Source organism: Magnolia sinica, chromosome 13 (genome assembly GCF_029962835.1).
Source record: "Magnolia sinica isolate HGM2019 chromosome 13, MsV1, whole genome shotgun sequence".
In the NCBI taxonomy this organism is placed as follows: Eukaryota; Viridiplantae; Streptophyta; class Magnoliopsida; order Magnoliales; family Magnoliaceae; genus Magnolia; species Magnolia sinica.
The window spans coordinates 39,610,228-39,629,974 of record NC_080585.1 but is presented as its reverse complement, the minus strand read 5'-3'; the positions used below and the strand labels follow the sequence as shown (position 1 = coordinate 39,629,974).

Below are 19,747 nucleotides of genomic sequence, written 5' to 3'. Positions count from 1 at the left end.
ATTCACTAAGTAACAAGTTGTATTAACAGCCTTAGTCCATAGCTCCTTGCCTAACCCAATATGCTTCGGACTCTCTCCATGAGAGTCTGATTCATTCGTTCTACCACACCATTCTGCTTTGGTGTATGCCTGACTTTGTTATGTCGTATGATCCCCTCATCTTTATAAAAATTGTTTAAATTCATTAGAAGTGAATTCACCTCCATTATCTGTCCTTAAAACTTTTAACTTCTACTCTAACTGTTTTTCCACTATCACCTTCTATACTTTGAAGGTGATAAAAACATCTGACTTGTACTTTATGAAGTACACCTAAACCTTTATAGAGTAGTCATATATGAATAATATAAGGAACGATGACCCTCACCCAGAAACTACAGGCAATAACCCCCATACATTAAAATGCACATAATCTATAATACCCTTACTAACATGCTTTCCATATTTAAAATATAATTGTAATTGTTTACCACATTATACAATGCTCGCATATTTAAAAATCAACACTTTTAAATGCAAGAATCAATGAACGATCAGAAAGTACTTTCATGCCTTACTTACTCATGTGGCCTAGACATACATACCACAAACATGCCGATGTAAACTTTGCTACAGATATTATAGCTCCACTCGATATTGTATTCCTAATCAACCTATAAAGGTTCTCATTTCGTTGTGCCTTTATTACTAAGAGTGCCCCTTTGAAACCTTTAGGACACGATTAAAATTGGTAAACTTACACCTAATTGCCTCGAGATCTCCCAAAAAATCAGATTCTTTCGTAGATCAGGAATGTATCTTACATCTGTCAGAATACATTCCATCCCATCAAATATCTCGATGCGCACTGATCCAATTCCAACGACCTTATAAGCAACATCATTTCCCATAAGCATCTGGCCAGCATCACTCTTGTTGTATGTGGTGAACCAATCCTGATGCGAGATTATGTGGTATGATACTCCCATATCAAAATCCACTCATCGCTGACATAGTTGGATTTAGATGGGATTGAAATATCACTAATATCCACATTCTCACTCAACTTCGCTGCGTTGGCCTCTTTCGGGACTTCATTTGTTTTATCTCCTTTGCCTTTAGACTTGGATCGTGAACACGATGAATTTCCCTTCTTCCACTTTAAATTCCTTCCCCTAGCTACCAATGCATCCCTAAAGGAACCCATGTTGTTGTCCTTCTTTCTCAACACCATCGACTGAATAGCTGAGATGACATTCCCAACATCAATGATCTCTCTCCCGTGGCACATCATGTCTACAAATCTATTGTAAAACTCTGAAAGAGAGTTTAATAGAATTAGGGCTTCATCTTGCTTACTCATCTTCACTTCCATGCTTGTCAATTTACAAAGGATCATTTGATTGAACGCGTTGATGTGTTCATTAAGGTATGATTCTTCTACCATATTTATATTATAAAATTTCTTCTTCAAATATAAATAAATCGACAACGATTTTTTCATGTACAAGTTATCTAACTTCTTTTAAAGTCCTGTGATGGTCTTTTGATCAAGGACATTGTAAAGGATATCGTCCGCCAAACATAGTTGAACTGAGATTTTCACTCTTTCATCCAACTATTTCCACTCTTTGTTGTTCATAGATGTTGGATACTTCTCAACACCAATAAGTGTGTGTTACAGCCCTTGCTGAACTAGGAGGCCTCTCATCTTCACCTTCTATAGTTTGAAGTTATTTTACCTGAACTTTTTCGTTTCGTACTTCATATTTAATCCCTTAATTGTCATGACGCAAATCCAAACTCGAATCCCAACATTATATTTGATACCTTTGTTGGGAATCCGCGAAAGAAAACCTTAAATTCGGATCACAAGAGATTAAACTAATGTAAACAAAGTAATCACAAGCACACATGATTTTTATGTGGAAAGCCCTTTGGGGAAAAAAACCATGGCACAAAGTGACAACGAATCATTGAGAAAATAAAAAGTACAAGAGATAAAATCACTTATAATGCTTAGAAAACCATCGTTTTCACCTCCCCAAACGTATAAACAATTAGCCCTCGATTGGAATACCCCTTAATCCCATTTACACTCATACACACACACACACACACACACATACACACATACACACACGCACGTGTGTGTGTGTGTGGGAAAAGGTTCTATGCAGTCGAGCTCATTGGAACTTCCCATGAGGTTGAGTTGTGTGGGCCCCATCGTGATGTATGTCGAACATATACCCCATCAGTCAGATGCACCATTCCATGGTGGGCCTAGGGCTTAAAAATCAAGTCAATCCCTGACTTGTGTGGGCTACACCACTTACAAAAGTTGAGAGGGATTACCCTCCATTAAAACATTCAGAATCATTCGTTAGGCACACCGAGATGTGGTTCACAAATCCAGCCATTCCACTATGTGTGTCCCACTTGGATGAGGGGTCAGACCAAGTTTCAAATGCATCCAAATTTCAGGTGGGCCCCACTAAGTACTTTTATATGTTCTAAGCATGTCTTCACATGATTTTAGATGGTATGGCCCACCTAAGTTCCGTATATGGCTGATTTTTGGGATATCCCATAATTTAAAGGGGGCTCATCAAATGCACGGTGTAGATCTTTGACATACATTAGGTTCGGGCCCATATAGCTCGACCTCATGGGAAGTTCCCATGAGCTCGACCGCATAGAACCTTTTCCCTATATATATATATATAGTGTCGCACCTAAAATAGGAAATAAACCACTCACTTACGCAGAACCTCACACACAATTGATAGGATCGATAGCCATTGAGGTCTGTTGATGGGATCGAAGAATGTTCCAAAAATTGTTCAGCGAGCAAATACCAAAATTCAAAATTTTCTTGATAGATCGAGTAATCTGTCGATGGGATTGAGTGGTATGTCGAAGGCATCGGCAAACTCCTGTTTCATAAGATTGAAGGCATTTGACAACATTGCTAGGGTTCATTTCTCCACCATACAAATTAAGATGATCTTCTAGATTGAAGTTATGGTCCATTTCAGGTAGATGATCAACTTAAATGGTTTGTAAGATGATGGGTGACGCCGGTGGTGGTGGAGATGACAATGTTGATGAGGGCGAATGTGGTGAGGATAACGGCGTCAACAGGATGGGACATAAGTACCTGGATTGATCATGTTGGGTGTGAACCTGCTCGGATCCCACTTAATTACAGATGTTTGTTTCATCAAAAATGACACGAACAATTGTTAAGGATTACGATGACAAACCAACTATGGATAAACTAATAACTAACGAGATTTGAGCAATGAATCATGTTGATCGGTTAAATTTCATCACTCCACGAGCGACTCAATAGGAGAAACTAAAACTTTGATATAAGACTTCTATGAGCAGCTCAGCACGGAGAATGTCAATCTCACATACAAAAAAAAAAAAAAAAAAAAGTTCAAATTATTATTATTTTTTGGGTAAAAAATCAACTAATAAGAGTAAACTACCTAATCTAATAACCAATAAAAATAAACCTAATACCTAAAGAAAAGAATTGTAGCCATCGAAATATTGTTAAAGTTGCATTACTCCTAATAGATGTCAGCTAAATCAACCATAGTTTTTTCATACAATTTCAGATTCACGGTTATTTGGCTCTTTGGAAAGGTGACTCGATGAGATTTAAAATGAAATTAATTTCACGTCCTTTCAACACCATTTGATCCTCCAAAAGTGAGTCACAAGATAAGTAACGAGATTTGGACAAATACTTAAGCCGTGGGATCCACTGGTCTGATCTAGGGTCCATTAAGGCTAAAACTTTATCTTAATATACTTATGATGGTGACTCCACTCATGGTGATCTCCGTTCTTAGATTTGATGTGCTTAAGTGGATCAAAAGCTTGAAACAATCTAGACCATCGAGTCTGTCTTCTCGAGTTGAAGATGCAGACTTTAATATATAAGTAATATTATTCATTCGTTGCTCAATTTAGCTGGTCCAAGTAACAGTCCTCCTAAGTCAGTGATTAACACCATGTAATAGGTTGAAAACATAACCTTGAAATTTAATAAATAAAGGAGATCTTCATATGAAAATACATGAGATCGACTTCCAATCTAAGACAATGGATTCTTTACTAAACTACTGTGTTTGCCTGAATCAATGTTCTTGCTATAGGGTTCAACTGTAGGAAATGAAACTACCTAGGATTTGTGGGTTTTCTCGTTCCACCGTCAAACCTTTCGACTTGAACAGATTCCAGTGACCAGGACGGTTTGGCTTGCACTAATATTTTCCCCTTGGTCATACTTTTCTTCTCGTTTCTCCTCATGATTAAGATATTCAAGATGAAAAGGAGTATATGGCCTATGATGCTACTAAGATTACAAACATGTTTGGGCCCATTGAGGGCCACATGTAGAGAAGGTTTAATTTGAAAACCAGGAGCCAGCTCGAGCAATGGACAATCAGCCTGTCGGTGTTGCATCAACCTTGAGCAATCTTCTTAAAATAAAATAAAATAAAAAGTTTTATTTAGGGCTTGTTTGGATACCACCAAATAAGTTACTTTTCTACTTACAGCAGTAGATAAGTGACTTATTTCAGATAAGTAAATTCGGTTTCTGATTAATTATAAGTAACTTTTTTACTTAAAAGTACTTAATCATTTCAGTTATTTTTTTTTTTAGCTTTTCTATATTTCATAAGTTACCGAAGAGAGGAATCAGGGGAGACAAAAGAGAGGAGAAGCTGATGAGTATGTTGTTTACCAAACATACTTATCTTATTAATAAGTAGAAGCTAAGATAAGCTAGTTGTGGCATAAGTAACTTATCTTAAGCAACTTATGATCCAAATGCCCCCTTAACATTTTGGGTTGGTACCTCCATATCTAGGAGATTTTTTGGTGCCTAAGGTGAGATCCATCTCAAGATTTTTTTTATTAGGATCTTCCTATCTAGAAGATTCTTAGGTGCCCTACCATCCATGGTGATACCATCATCTTCAGAACCACCACCACCACCTTATTCTTCTTCAATTTTGGGTATATTATCATAATCATCATCATTATCTCCTTCCTCCCCTCTTATTTTTGCTTTTTATTAGGTTTGAAATCTCAAGGGTTATTTGGAAGCTACTAAAATCCTTCAATTATAAAAGATTTATAGATAAAGACATTACATGTGATGTTTGGATGCTTTTAACTGCCTATAAAAAATTTAGAGGCTGTAACAATATAGGTTTTAGAGGTTTTTTAAATCACGACATTTTGTTATGTTGTACATAAGAAAAGATCGATCTTATTAAAAACTCAATACACACACACACACACAACTTTAAGCCATGCGGCTCTCTCTCTCTCTCTCTCTCTCTCTCTCTCAGTAAAATAAATTAAAGTGCAAACAGGTAGAGAAGATTATGTTCAATTCTTGAATGATCACTACGATATTTTGAGACACAATTTCAAGCCCAAAGAGCAAGCACAGACATTGAAGCAGACCCAAGGACCAGGGCAACATAAGACCCTTTTTTCATCCATTGGTTCGAACCCATGAGCTTGTTGTGGAAGAAATCGACAGCGATGAGATCGACAAGGGCCATGTATATCAAAATACCAGAAGAAAATGACCCCAACAAGCCTTCCATAATTAAGGCATTGGGGCTACTGTCATCATAACCCGTCAACTGAAAAACCATCATCCCCAGTATTATTCCCATTGGAGTGGTCACCGAGAACATTAGGCACATATACATGGTACCCGCAAAGCTAAACCCCGCCTGTCATCACAGAAAAGGAGGAGGTAAGTGAAATATGTAGAAAACCACTAAAGGCCCATTTGGACACCGCCAAATAAGTTATTTTTTCTACTTACAGCAGTAGATAAGTAACTTGTTTCAGATAAGTTTAGCTTATAATTAGTTATAAGTAAATTTTTTTACTTAGAAGTACATAATCACTTCAGTTGTTTTTTAAAGCTTTTTTACTTGTCATAAGTTGCTGAAGAGAAGCATCAAGAGAGACAAAAGAGAAAAGAAGCTGATAAGTATGTTATTTGCCAAACATACTTGTCTTCTTAATAAGTAAAAATTAAGATAAGAAATTTGTGGAATAAGTAGTTTATATTAAGCAACTTACCATCCATACAGGCCCTAAGTATCAAAATCCATACTATCGGTCTCTGATTGATGGGAAAGCTTTTTCCTTGATTTTTATATTTTGGTAGAAATGTTAGACTTGAATTAGTATTTCTTGGAGAATGTATGGAAAAGAGGTAAGATGATATTAAGGCATCATATATCACACTTGACGTGCAGAACTAAAAAAAGTATACACTTGGTATATATTAAAATAAAATTATATAGATTGTGCACCATGAGTAAATATCCTAATCTTAATTCATAGATATTTATGAAAATAGGACCATGTATTTTTTCACATATTACTGCCCAATAAAAATATCCACCAATCTCATGGTGAGATAATCAAATATGATTTTTTGTTTCACGATACATCTATACTGTGTACCATAATTTCAGGGGTTTAATTAGATTAATTATATGCCACATGTGCGACTTCCAAGGAATTTGTAAGTGCCTGTGTATCATCTATTACATTCTAACAGAGTATTAAAGTTTTTCTATATGTCCTAAATGCTAGACCATGGCCGAATCACTATTAGAAGCATGGGGTTGCGTCCTACCTAGCAGTGGCTCTGTGCAGCCCACTTTGATGTATGTGTTTTATCCGCACCATCCATTCACTTTAATAGATCACTTTTAAGGCACGAGCTTTAAAAAATTCAGATCCAAAGCTCCAGTGGGCCACACCACAAGGAGCAGTGGTCATAATGACACCACCGATGAAACCTTTCTAGGGCCCACCTGATGTTTATTTTCCATCCAAGTTATTACAAGGTCACATATACTAAATGCGGGGAAAACACATATCAACTTGATCAAAAAAAATATATTCTGTTGCATAATTCCTACTGTTACCTATGGTGTGGCTCACTTAAGACGAGATATGGCCCCGTTTTGGGCTCATACCTGAAAATGGTCTGTTAAAATGGATGAATGGTGTGGGTACAAAACATACATAAATGGTGGCGCTACAGAAGTTTTTAATGGTGGCCGTTAGAAGTTTTTAATGGTGGCCTTCACTCTACCCACTGTTTTCTGTTGCGGGTCCACTCAAGCTCTGTATCTGGCTATTTATTTGGTTCATACCGTAAAATAATCAAATAGATGAACGGTGTGGATACGAAACATACATAAGCGGTGGGTCTACATAATTTGGTGACGTCACTTCGTAGCCAGTCTCGCTACTCAATCTGCCAGAAGTCAATCCGCGTCGGACGCCGATTTCCTGCGAAGGCTTTCGCATGAAGTTCGTGCGGAAGGATGCGAGGTGGGGTACACGTGATGTTTCTGAGAAATCTACCCTGTCCATCCGTTTTTCGAGATTATTTTAGCATATCAACATAAAATTGAGGTGGATCCAAAACTCAAGTGGGTCACACGCGAGAGAAAATTGGGGAAAGAAATTTCCACTGTTGAAATCTTCTTGAGCTCCAACTTGATGTTTATATGCCATCCCAACCGTTTATAAGGTCAATCCCACTGGTATGAAGTGAAAAAATAAAAAAGAAAGCCTGATAGAAAACTTTTATGGCCATAAAATTGTTTCAACGGTGCTCAGTGAAAACCAACTGTTTCCTTTCGTGTGTCCCACTTGATCTTTGGATCCACCTCATTTTTAGTGGCATGTCCTAAAATGAGTTCGAAAAACGGATTGACGGGTGGATTTCTCACAAACATCACAGTAGGCCCCACCCCTACCCCCACGTCCGCTTCAATTTTATTTCTGTGTGCCACCTGTCTAAAAAACAGAAGCTGGAAAAAATGTGATGCACTGATCTCAATGGTAACTTCCAGAACTCTCTCGGCTCTTGACTCCGTCAAACTTCGAAATTAGCGTAGTTCCGTACAACGCGTAATCGGTGGGATGTACAAGTTCATTTGAAAGTGCACTGAATGCACTGTGCACATGCAGACAAAAATCGTATATCTACACAATCGTAACTCGAGTTAAACCGTCCAAATTACGGGACGAGATATAGATGCATCATCACCCAAAAGATTCACTCGGAATATGACTTTTAAATGGCCGATTTTCGGATACGCAGCAAACAGTTTCAACAAAATGATTTTAACGGTCCACAAGAAATAAACCACATGTCTAAAACATCAGACATCAGGATCGTCTAGTCAATCTAATCTGGGCCTACGTTCCATTCGCATAGATTCTAACCCTTTCGATGCTCTACTTTGAGGCACATGCACTCCATTTGTGTGATTGACGTACATCGATACAACGCACCACAATCCATCCGCCAGATCATTTATATATATATATATATATATATATATATATATATATATATATATATATACTACATTTTTGTGGGATCACGTGCCATTGATTTTTTAAAAGCGAGTTGGTAGATACTCTGGCAACTTATGACACTTGATACACGGGCACCCGGAAATTGTATACTTGGCATAAATTGACTCAAACCAAACTCAATAAATTGACCACCTAACTGTCCTTGCGTCACAGACTCAAAATCAGATTTTTTGAACGATCTTGACCACTAATTTGTGGACGTCTGTTAGTTGAGATGTGACCCGTATACTTTTCATTTGAATTATTTGTCCGCCATATGTGCATTTTTATAATAATTTCTAAATGCCAGCGTATCATCCGTCACTGCCTGAGTATCTACGTTTCTCTTTTTCTAATGAGAAATGCTCCTGTCCATCTCAAATTCTCAATGGATGCCAATGGTACTTTACATTCAGTTGTATGCGTACAAAATATTGCTTTTATACAAATCCAAGCCGCACAGAAGGTTAAGCCCATCTTCAAAATCATTGGAGGAAAAAATCAAGCTGATCCATTGATCAAGTGTACCACCTGATGAATGGATCAGACCGACTTTTCTACCCAAAAAACTTCAAGATGGAACTAACCTTGTTGGTGGCTGAGATGGCTTTATGCACATCACATGTTGGCAGTACGGGCCCCACCGTGATGTATGTGTTTCATCCATGCCGTCCAATCATTCTTCCATGTCATTTTATGGTATGAGCCAAAAATGAGGTTGATCCAAATCTCAAGTGGACCGTACAGTGTTGATTGAACGCCCACCATTAAAAACTTCTTAGGGGCCACAAAAATTTTGGATCCAGCTGATATATATATATATATATATATATATCCCCTTCATCCAAGTCTGTATTACCTAATCAACAGGTTAGATGTCAAATAACCATTACGGTGGGCCCCAAGAGGTTTTTAATGGTGCACATTCTATAACTACTGTTTTCCCATGGTGTGGTCCACCTGATAATTAGATCTACCTCATTTTCGGGATCAAGCACTAGAATTATCTTTCAAAATGGATGGATGGCGTGGATAAAACACATACATCATGGTTGGGTCCACCTAGCACCGACCATTAGCCACCGCCACCAGCCAAACCGCGTCCGTGATGGACCATCCCTTTTATTTAATGCGACGGTGCAGGCACATGGCAGGCAAAGATGGTGAACGTAACAGTGATGTGGAAGAAAAATGACGGAAATGCCCCTCGCCCTTTTTTAAGGGTATTGTTGGGCATGTGCGTATAATTCAAAACCAAAGAATCCAAAATCAGGCAAGCCGTGGTTTATATTGTTTTTATGGTATGGCCCACTTGATGATTGGATTAGCCTGATTTTTGGTTTATTTAATCATTGTGGTGGGGTGGACATCTTGGACGGTTTAGATGTCATAATCATACACAACACATGAGGGCATTAACATCATTTCACAGAAAAACATGATATTGTTTGATAAAATGATTCTAACATCAAGATTCCTAAGGGCTTGTTTGGATTGTGATTTAAATCAGTAAATCATTTTAAAAGAATAATTCCTTCATTTTAAAGCATTTGAAAAAAAAAAACATATTTTATGATAGATTTCACTGCTGACTTACACTAACAACGCGTTAGATGAAATTAAACACAGGCGAATGAATCCCACTAATGGATTTCACAGGATTCACATACATTGTGAATCAACCGTTCAAAATTAAGAGATGATAGTGATGGCATACATGTCTAATGAATTCCACTAATGGATTTCACAGGATTCACATACATTTGCAATGCTTAATTAATAATGACTTTCTCTCCACTAGCAACATCCTATCAAATTGTGAATAATATGAAGGGTTATTCCTTAATTTGGTTGAAAACAACTTTCAGATTGGTTGTAATTGTTCGCTTGAGCACAATGGGCTCATGTGTCTGCTTTTCCATATGTTTTTTTTTTTTTTTTTGCAAAATGATTACTTATATTTGTGTAGCTTTTTGAAGTAATCAATGGTCAGTCAAAATATTTAATTTTGGGCCATATATTTTTTTTATTAACATAACTTGTATTGCTTGGGTGACTAGTATGTGATAATACAGGTATGAAATGTTGACCTAAGTGTTTTGTTTTTTTTTTTTAAATCTTTGTGTATGGAATTAGACAAGTGTACATGTGAATGTGGTTGCAACAATGGTATTTTGCTGGTTGATGTTTTTTATCTTTGTAGAGTGAATACTTATTAGATTTGTAGTTGTAATAGCCATTACTACTTATATGTAGTAGAATTTTTTTATTTTTATTTTTAACAACAGTATTGCAATTACAGCACACATTGATGCTTTATGTTGTATTATTATTCAACTTCTTCTACTTGTAATTTTTATGAATGACTATATCAGTTTATATTTTCCAACCCGCTTTTAGTTACACATCCGGTAGGTTGCTGATGGTTAAGTGTAAAAATCGAATTCTCCAAGTTGGCTATCCTTCCACAAATGCATTATTGTTGATCAATACCAACTATTTCATTATTTATATGGTTTATTATGTGATGCATTTGAATATGCATCTTCCATGTTGCTTTTATATGCTAAATAGTTTAATCTGTTCATATTGCAGTAAGTATTGGCTAGATTTTATTGAGTATTCTTAGGCAGGATTTGAAAATTTTACAACAATTGGGAAGACTGTTATCAATAGTGGAGAGGTTCACTGGTTGCAGAATCAAGTCTTATTGCTCCTATGAAGAAATGATGATTGTGTGGGCTGTTTTTAATGGGTCTTATGCAGTACCTATTTCGACTACCTATGATGTGCATGACAATATTCTTCATGGTTGTGTTGTTTTGGAAGAATATATATAGTTGAGACTCTCCATCTTCCGTTGAAACTGTGGTCCAGTTGCAACATCCTGCGGATGTGTACTCGGGGGATGTGCATGTACACTTTGTTTGCCACTTTTATTTATTTATTTGTTATATTTTTATCTATGTACATTGCTGTATTTCTATGAACCCTTTTGAAACACCAACCTCTTCTACCAGCCTAGCATTTATGACAGGTACCATTTTGGAGAAGCTCTTTCTATTTTGCTGATGTATAGTTTGTTCCTATAAAGACTTTTTTTTAAATTGAAAAGAGAGTTGATCTCATGCCTTTATGGAAATCTGCACTCTATCATCCATGGAATGGTGACTTTGTTGGAGAGGTTGCTATTTTGAAGTTTTGTATATTTTTTTGATTGGGCTTATTGTTGGGTTTTGGTTTAGGCTTAATTTTGTGCTTAACTAGGTGAGTTGACTAGGTTGTTGGATTGAGTAGGTTAACCAGGTGAGTTGACTCAGCGAATTGATTTGGACAAGTTGACTTGTCGAGCTAATTCAATGATCTAGGGTTTTAGGTTCTTAGGATTTAATATTAAGTTGATTGTATTAATTGGATTTATTGAGTTAAATGAGATGAATTTAAGATAGGGTTTAATTTTTTAGGGTTAGGATTTAGAATAGGAATTTACTTGACCATCCATCAATTCAAACACAACTAGCTTATCAACCAGGAGTGAGGTGTCTACCATTGAAATGTTAAGCATTTGTTTCATAGTTGTAATTGGTGGATGATGTTACTTGTAAAAAAATTATTTTTACAATAAGATTCTGATATGATCTCAACTACATATGATACATGGTTCCTAAGTGGTGTATGTCGTTACTTGTGTTTGGGTACATTTGAAAGTGAACCCATCTTACTGTGCAGTGCACTTATGTTCAGTTTGTATATTCGTACGGATTGTGTTAAGTTTGGATTGTTGACAAAATGATTTGGGTTGTCCACAATGGCATTAACTTGTGTTTGGAAGAGGAACCTGTGATATGTGGGTATTGTAGTAGCTGATTGTATATGCACTCATTTGTAATCTAATATATATGTATGATGTTATAAGCATAATATCCTCAGCCCACCTAATTTAATATACAAATGGCTGAAACGTATGGAAGATGTGTAGAAGTGCAGCCTGCTATAAGTATTTTTTTTCCGAATGCATCAAGAAATAATTAGAACTGTAGATGAGTTCGTACGATGCCTTTTTTATTTTCTCCTCTTAAAAACTTATTTTGCGAAAAGCAAACATGTTGGTATTTTGACCAAAATACCCTTATTTGTTATGATAAGCTATAAACAAAAATAGGGGTATTTTGGTCTTTTTGAATTCATCCATACCACCTCAGATCTACTTTCGCAATTAAGGTTTCTTTTAGGCAAATGAAATTGATAAGCAGTACCTGAGGTTTATACACCTTAAGATCCCTTACGTGAATGCTTGAGGACTATTCTCATTTTCCAAAGGAAGGAAAGTTCGTGGAATATACAAACAATTGATTTTGACTGCGAACGCGTATGACTTTAGGAGACAAGAATTTAATTTGTGATTGTGATGCTATTAGATTATATTAGAGAGGAAAATAGCAATCCAAACAGCCCTAAAAGTTTATTATCCATGGTACCACCATTTTTCATGGTCCCACTGTCAGATGGGGCTATGGGATGAAGACCACTGATTGGATGAGCTGCTGGGTCCTACCATGGACTCCAATCAGCAGTAAGTTTCGCACCGTGTGCTGCCCATGTCAATTTTTACGGGCGTAGAGCCAACGGACTATAATTTTGTACAATCCCGCGGTCTACTTTACTGGTGCTCTGAAAACAACCAGACAAAGGGGCTCCGCTCTAAATCGCCACTGATATGGCCGGCATGTACAGGATCCGCGCCGTTCATCTGTCGACCCCTAGATTGAATTAGGGATACCCCAAGAACAACACTATTCGAATGATCCTAGCCACTGATTGTAGAAGAAAAAATTCCAACCAATGGTTAAGTTTCAATGGGAAAAGCTACTACAATCGGCAGCCAGGATAATCCATCTAAACCGCTGACTGGATTGGATGACTTATGAAGATTGCAATTGTGCAGCTAGGAGAAAAGGTCCAGCCACTGACCAAGATCTCACCGGTGGATGTCCCATCTACAGCGAGGCCTGGCAGATGAACGGTCTGGATTCCACATATACATCCAAAATGTCCCACTATCAAGTAAAATATTCTAAAATTTACCTGAGCAATGCATCCTCCAAGGCCCATCCCTTCAAAAATCTGATGAAAAGCTAAGGCAGCAACCAACGGTCTGATCGTGCACTTGTTCTGCGACATACCGAGTGTAACACCGATGATGACCGAATGGAAGATGATCCCGATCTCCAAAACTTGCGATACTAACCGTTGCTTCAACTTAGCCAACTCATCAGCCCGTTGAGGATCGTGGCAGTCGATCACGACCGTTGATCCCAGGGCCTCGGCCTTCTTGGCTTCACTGGAAGATGAGTCATCAGATCCGATCGGCGTGTAGTGAGAATCCCCAGCAGCATGGGAACTAGCGGCGATATCAACCAGCAACGCCACCAGAGCTCCGATCATCGCGATGAATCCGGAGAATGGGAAATCCTTCCACGGATGGTGTGACGCCACTTGGCAGTCTGAGAGCGCTTCAAAGGCATCAGGGAGGACGTGGACGAGCGACGTGGAGAGAATTACACCGGCAGCGAAGCACTTGATGAGGAGGACTATCTTGTTGTAGGTGGGCTTTCCTTGGAAGATGCGGGCTAGCACGATTGGCGTTGAGATGCCGATAACGCTCGTGATGAAGATCACAGCGATGGCTATGAGCTTCAGATGCGACGCGGCTCGACCGTCGCGACATGACCCGGCCCGGGTCAGGTCCAAGGTGCAACTAGCCATGGCTAACGCTTCTCTTTCTTTCTTTGGTATCTCTGTAAAAGAAAGAGACTGTTTCTTGGTTTCTCCAAGAAAGCAAAGGATAGAAGAGGTTACAAAAGACGAATTATCTAGTGTGTGGAAACCTTGTTATGCATATGGTTAGATTTGGAATTATCAGCATTCGCATGACCAATCTGGACCGTCTATTAGGTTCAGCTTACTTTGTTGTATGTAATATGCAAAAATCAAGAGCTTGGATGCTAGTAAACATCTGTTACTGAACTTATCATCTGTACATTTTATTACACATACATTTTTTATGCCACAGATTGGATGGTTCAGATCATCTAATTGGTTTCTTTTTAAAGGGGTCTTTATAAAGAGTTGGATGTACCTGATGGACGGTCTAGATGGGTGATGTAGATTCCAATGTGTATAGACGCAACCATTTGCATGGGAGGGTTTTTGTACACTTGGCCCCACTAGATCACTTCACATGACTAAAAGACAAGAGAAGAGACGTGGATTTTTTGTGTGGTCTTCGTTGGTTTTCCACGCTCCGTATTGTCATAGACTAGAAAAAATGCGGATGTGGAAAGTGGGGCTTTGATTGATTTTATTTTTTAAAGGTGGACCATCCTAGCCGTTGGACTTGTGCTGCATCAGGACACAAAAGTGAGAGGTGGACGAGATGTACGGAGATTTAAATTGGGTGGGCCCCACCACATGTAGTTGCTGTGCTTTCCATTGAAAATTGCAGAAGTTGTACCATGCGGGGATTGTGACAAATATCGCCGACATTTTGGAAATCGCGGAATTTTGATTCAACGGCATTATTGCGAATTTTCAAAATCTCGCAATTTTTATTTTTTCGTGATTTTATTGCCAAATTATCACAATTTTAACGGAATTTTTATTTAAAAGCCAAAATAATACAGTGTATACTTACAATCGATTTTTTAAAATTATTTAGTGATTTGTAGTTATATTATTGAATATCTTATTTTCAGGTTGATTTTCCGATAATATTGCCAGAAACCATTAAAATCTGAAAATCTCCCGAGAGATTTCCTGGCCGAGAAATTTCCGAGAGATTTCCGAGAAATTGCCGAGAATGCTATTTCTTGCCGTGCATGCATGAACTTCATTGTTGAGTTTATTGGAGCGATTAGGTGTGGGCCAGGCCACATCCAACATTGTGCGGACCAAAGCGTGGAGACCATCTTGATGTATTTATTGTAAATCCACGCCGTCCATCCGTTTTTACAGCTCATTTTAGAGAATAATCCCAAAAAACGAAGTATAATCAAAATTCATTTGGACTACACCATGGGAAATAGTGGTAATCGATCGCTCACCATTAAAAACTTACTGGGACCCATTTTAATGCCCATTTTAGTCTTTATTTGATATCCAACCAGTTTATAAGGTCAAAAATATCCGGATGAATGATAAAATAAAATATCAGCCTGATCGAAAATTTTTGTGGCCTACAAAAAGTTTTTAATTGTCAGTCACAACTGTTTCCTGTGTTGTGGTCCACATGATTTTCATATTGCTTCATTTTTTGATTTAAAATAAAATGAGCTGGAAAAACGGATGGACGGTGTGGATATACAATACATACATCAAAGTGGGCTCCACGTTCAGGGTCGAATCGTGTTGGGTAAGGTCCGAGCCGCACCTAATCCGCTCCCGGGTTTATTATGAGAGGAACTTTTTGATACTCTGGCAGTGGATGATACGACAGGCACTCAGAAATTATTTATAGATTGTGCGCATATCATACAAGCTTCAAATTAAATATGTGGACCGGTTTATATGTGTCAAGAACCAAATATTACGCTTATCCGATAACCTGATTATCAGATTGGTGGGCATTTATTGGACTGTGAAAATGAAAAATATCTTATGCTCTTTTTCCAACAAACAAGTGTCTGGGAATCAAAGGTCAGGATTTTTGGACTAGTTATGAGGTTTCAACTGTAACGTAAAGACAGTGGTTTTCCAATTTAGTCGGTTTAATTTGGGTTAACATATGGCACATGTAGCATTTCTAAGTGCTTGCGTATCATGCATCATATGCGGGCAGAGTATTAAATAAAGCCCTAACTATTTTTTTATTGCGCTTGGGTGAGTGATGAGTCCATCCGCACCATCTCGGACATCTGTACCTGAGCAGTTGCTCATGTGTGGCCCCTTTGAGCGGATGTCATTTGCCTTTATCCCGAGCTTAAAGCTGAAGCGGATGGTCCGTGGCTCGACGTGGCCCCAGCCATTTGGAGGCCACTTTTATGCATGTTATTATTGTATGAATTTGGTTTACAAATGAGGTTAATGTAGAGCTGATACGGCTCATGGCTTTGTTATCGCCTTTGGATAAATCTTTAAAAACTAGAGAAAATAAGAACAGTAGGGGGTGTTAGTAGTCGGTTATGGACCAGTCAATGCTTAAGTCAAGCTTGTAGAAGATGATCACAATGAGGTAGATTAGGGCTTAGAAGCATCACTTCTTTTTTTCTCTCATCGGTTTTAAGTATGTGGTCGTATATATAAGACATGGGAGAAGGTTTTGGACCTCCGAATCCCACTATGCCACGTTGGAGGTCTCTTGATCTGGCAAAATTCTTATCCCGAATATGTCAGAGGGATCTTTGGCCGAGATAGGGCTGGATTCTTATCTCATCCGGATTCAGGACAAAATTCGCTTTGAATTTCTCATGCCACTTCTCTGGCAGTCGACCTAGTCAGCCTGGGATGGTGGGGAGCTCGGGGCTTAGAGCCCGAGCTCCTTCCCCATGGTTTCCTTACCCGTGTTATAAACATTCCTAGCAGGGCGAGTCCTCTCCTACCAAGCTTTGTCCTCTAATGACTCAACTCAACGGCTTGTCTTTGAGCTGAAAGAATTGCTCGTCCCATTCCAATAGCCCTTTAATAGTGATAACAAGGCCATAAGCCGTCTCAGCTCTACATCAACCTCATTTGTTGACTAGATTCAGGCAATAACAGATTAGTGCCATTTGTGGAAACGAATAGCCCATCTTAAGTAGCTACAATTGTTCCCAACCCTCCCTCCGATGGCAAAGAAATAAAAAAAAAGAAAAAAAAAGGAAGGCCCCAACTGTAGCCGAGTCCTCCCACCAGGCCCTATCTAGAGAGGAGTAAGCTTCGCAGTTACCTCCCTAGTCCCAACTTCCCTCACAGGCCGTGGTCCTACAATCGCAGAATCAAGGAGATCAACTTGGTTCCCTAGAAAACCATATCAGAATCATGGCTAACAATGTGGATCGTATCATGAGATTGTTGGAGAGGCAGCAAGCGTCCCTGACTAACCAATAGGAAGCAGTGGAGGCGGCAACCGACCAGTCCTGCCCTGAACGTTTGTGCCCTGAGCAGTATAAGAGGCAAGTACGAACTGGAGAAAGCCTCGCTGCCCCAGCCCAGATGCGAGCGACTAAAGATCTTGTCGAATCTGACTTATGTCATGCCCTTGATGAGAAGCGACAAGCTCAAGGAAAAAAAGCCCCAAAAGCCATAGATGACAGAGAGGTCCCCTAGGGGTGGATATCAGAGAGATCCAAAACCAACTCAGTAATATCGAATAAGCATACCGAGCAAAGGACCCGATATCAGTTGACGCCCCCCTTGAGCAGATTGAGTCGTCATTCACCGACGACATCATGTAAACTCATTTACTGCACAGATTCAGACTGCCACAGATACAACCCTATGCGGGTTCAGGCAACCCTGTCAAGTGCTTGGAGTCGTTCTAAGCATGGATGGAGCTACATGGAGCTTTTGGACCCGTAATGTGCAAGATATTCTCCCTGACACTCACTGGGGCAGCTCGAAAGTGGTACTAGAATCTGAAGCTGAAGTCCACCATCAATCTTTTTTGCCTAGCTCAGCAGAGCCTTTGCCATATAGTTTATCATAGGCAAAGACATTCGCAAGCCAACGACTCACCTTCTTACAATGACTCAAAATGACAACGAGTTGTTGAGTGACTCAAAATGACAACGAGTCATTGAAGGATTACATCATCCGGTTCAACACCGAAGCTATCCAGATTAAGGACTATTCTGACAAGGTAGCCTTCGCGAACATGATGGCTGGACTTAAGCGAGGGAGGTTCCTCTTCTTGCTTGGCAAGAACCCCTAAAAGACCTTGGCCAACCTGATAAACTTAGTTCAAAAGTATACAAATGCAGAGGAATTGTTCGGTGCCTGTAAATATGCTAAGGGTGAGAGCAGCTCGGCAAAAGATAAAATGAGAAAGGAAGCTAAGGGACCCAGCACCAACCTAAAAGAAAGAGAGACGACGACGAGGGTAGCGCTCCCCAAGTTCCAAAAAGTTGGTTTCACGAGTATACTCCACTGAACACTCTGTGCGAGTAGGTGTTCATGGAGATCTGAGACAAGAGAATTTTAAAGTGGACGAATAAGATGAGGGCCACTCTAGAGAAAAGAGACATGTCAAAATATTGTCACTTTCATTGAGATCACAACCACAACACGGCTGATTACTTCAACTTCAAGGAGGAGATCGAGTCCCCCATCCAGAGGGGATACCTCTGCGAGTTTATCGCAAGGCACAAGAAAGATTAACCAACTATTTAGCAAGAATAGCGAGAGGAGCACAATGATAAAGAGCTAGTAGGGAAAATTCATACCATTTTTAGTGGACCTATCGGTGGAGGCACGCCGACCTCATACTCAGAGTGTAAAACTTATCAACGAGGTTCATTAGGTGAACCTCACAAGCAATCATAGAAAGGAGCCTAGGATAGAATCATGTACGATTGCCTTCACTAAGGAAGATGCAAGGGGAATCCATCACCTCCACGATAACGTGCTAGTGGTCACCATGACAGTGGCCAACCACAAAGTACATCGAATATTGGTTGATACAGGGAGCTCAGTAGACATCCTGTATGTAGTTGCCTTCGACAAGATGGAGATGAGGAGGTTGAGATTATGGCTTGTACAAACCCCTCTGCTCGGTTTTGCAAGAGGGAGTGTGACATTAGAAGGGAGTATCATGTTGTTAATCACAGAAGGAGAGGGCTCCAACCAGGTCACCACCATGGTAGACTTCCTTATGGAGGATTGCCCTTTGATGTACAATGCAATCTTAGGTAGACCATCCCCAGACACCATGCAAGCTGTAATCTCCATCTATCACCTAACCATGAAGTTTATGATCGAGCACGGGGTCAACAGAGTCATGGAAAACCAACATAAAGCCTGATAATGCTACTAATAGCTCTTTGAAGAAGAGCACAATAACAACGGGCAATGCAAATCACCTCCCTAAATCCTAGGGAGGAAGGTACAGAAACCGTGGAAGATCTTGTCCCTATATAGCTATCCGAGAAAGACCTAGTAAGGACAGTTCAGATCAGGTCACTGCTTGGTTCCCAACTCCGAGCTAAGATGACAGACCTTCTAAGAGAACACACTGAAGTGTTCGCATGGTCTCATTAAGACATGCTCGAAATATATTTGAGAATCATGATCCACAGCTTAAATGTGGATCCCAACCACAAGCCCTTCTGGAAAAAGAGACGAGCTTTCTATG

General features: G+C 39.2%; 1 protein-coding gene across 1 annotated transcript; it reads right to left on the bottom strand.

Annotated features, from left to right (window-relative positions):
- Positions 1–5,382: 5,382 nt before the first annotated feature.
- Positions 5,383–19,344, bottom strand: LOC131224239 (zinc transporter 6, chloroplastic). The gene is made up of 5 exons (XM_058219775.1): positions 19,078–19,344; positions 18,206–18,343; positions 17,500–17,554; positions 13,507–14,309; positions 5,383–5,753 (listed from the first exon to the last, which is right to left on the bottom strand). The coding sequence occupies exons 1-5, from the start codon at positions 19,342–19,344 to the stop codon at positions 5,439–5,441; spliced, it is 1,578 nt and encodes a 525-aa protein (XP_058075758.1). The 3' UTR covers positions 5,383–5,438.
- Between the last annotated feature and the right edge of the window lie 403 nt (positions 19,345–19,747).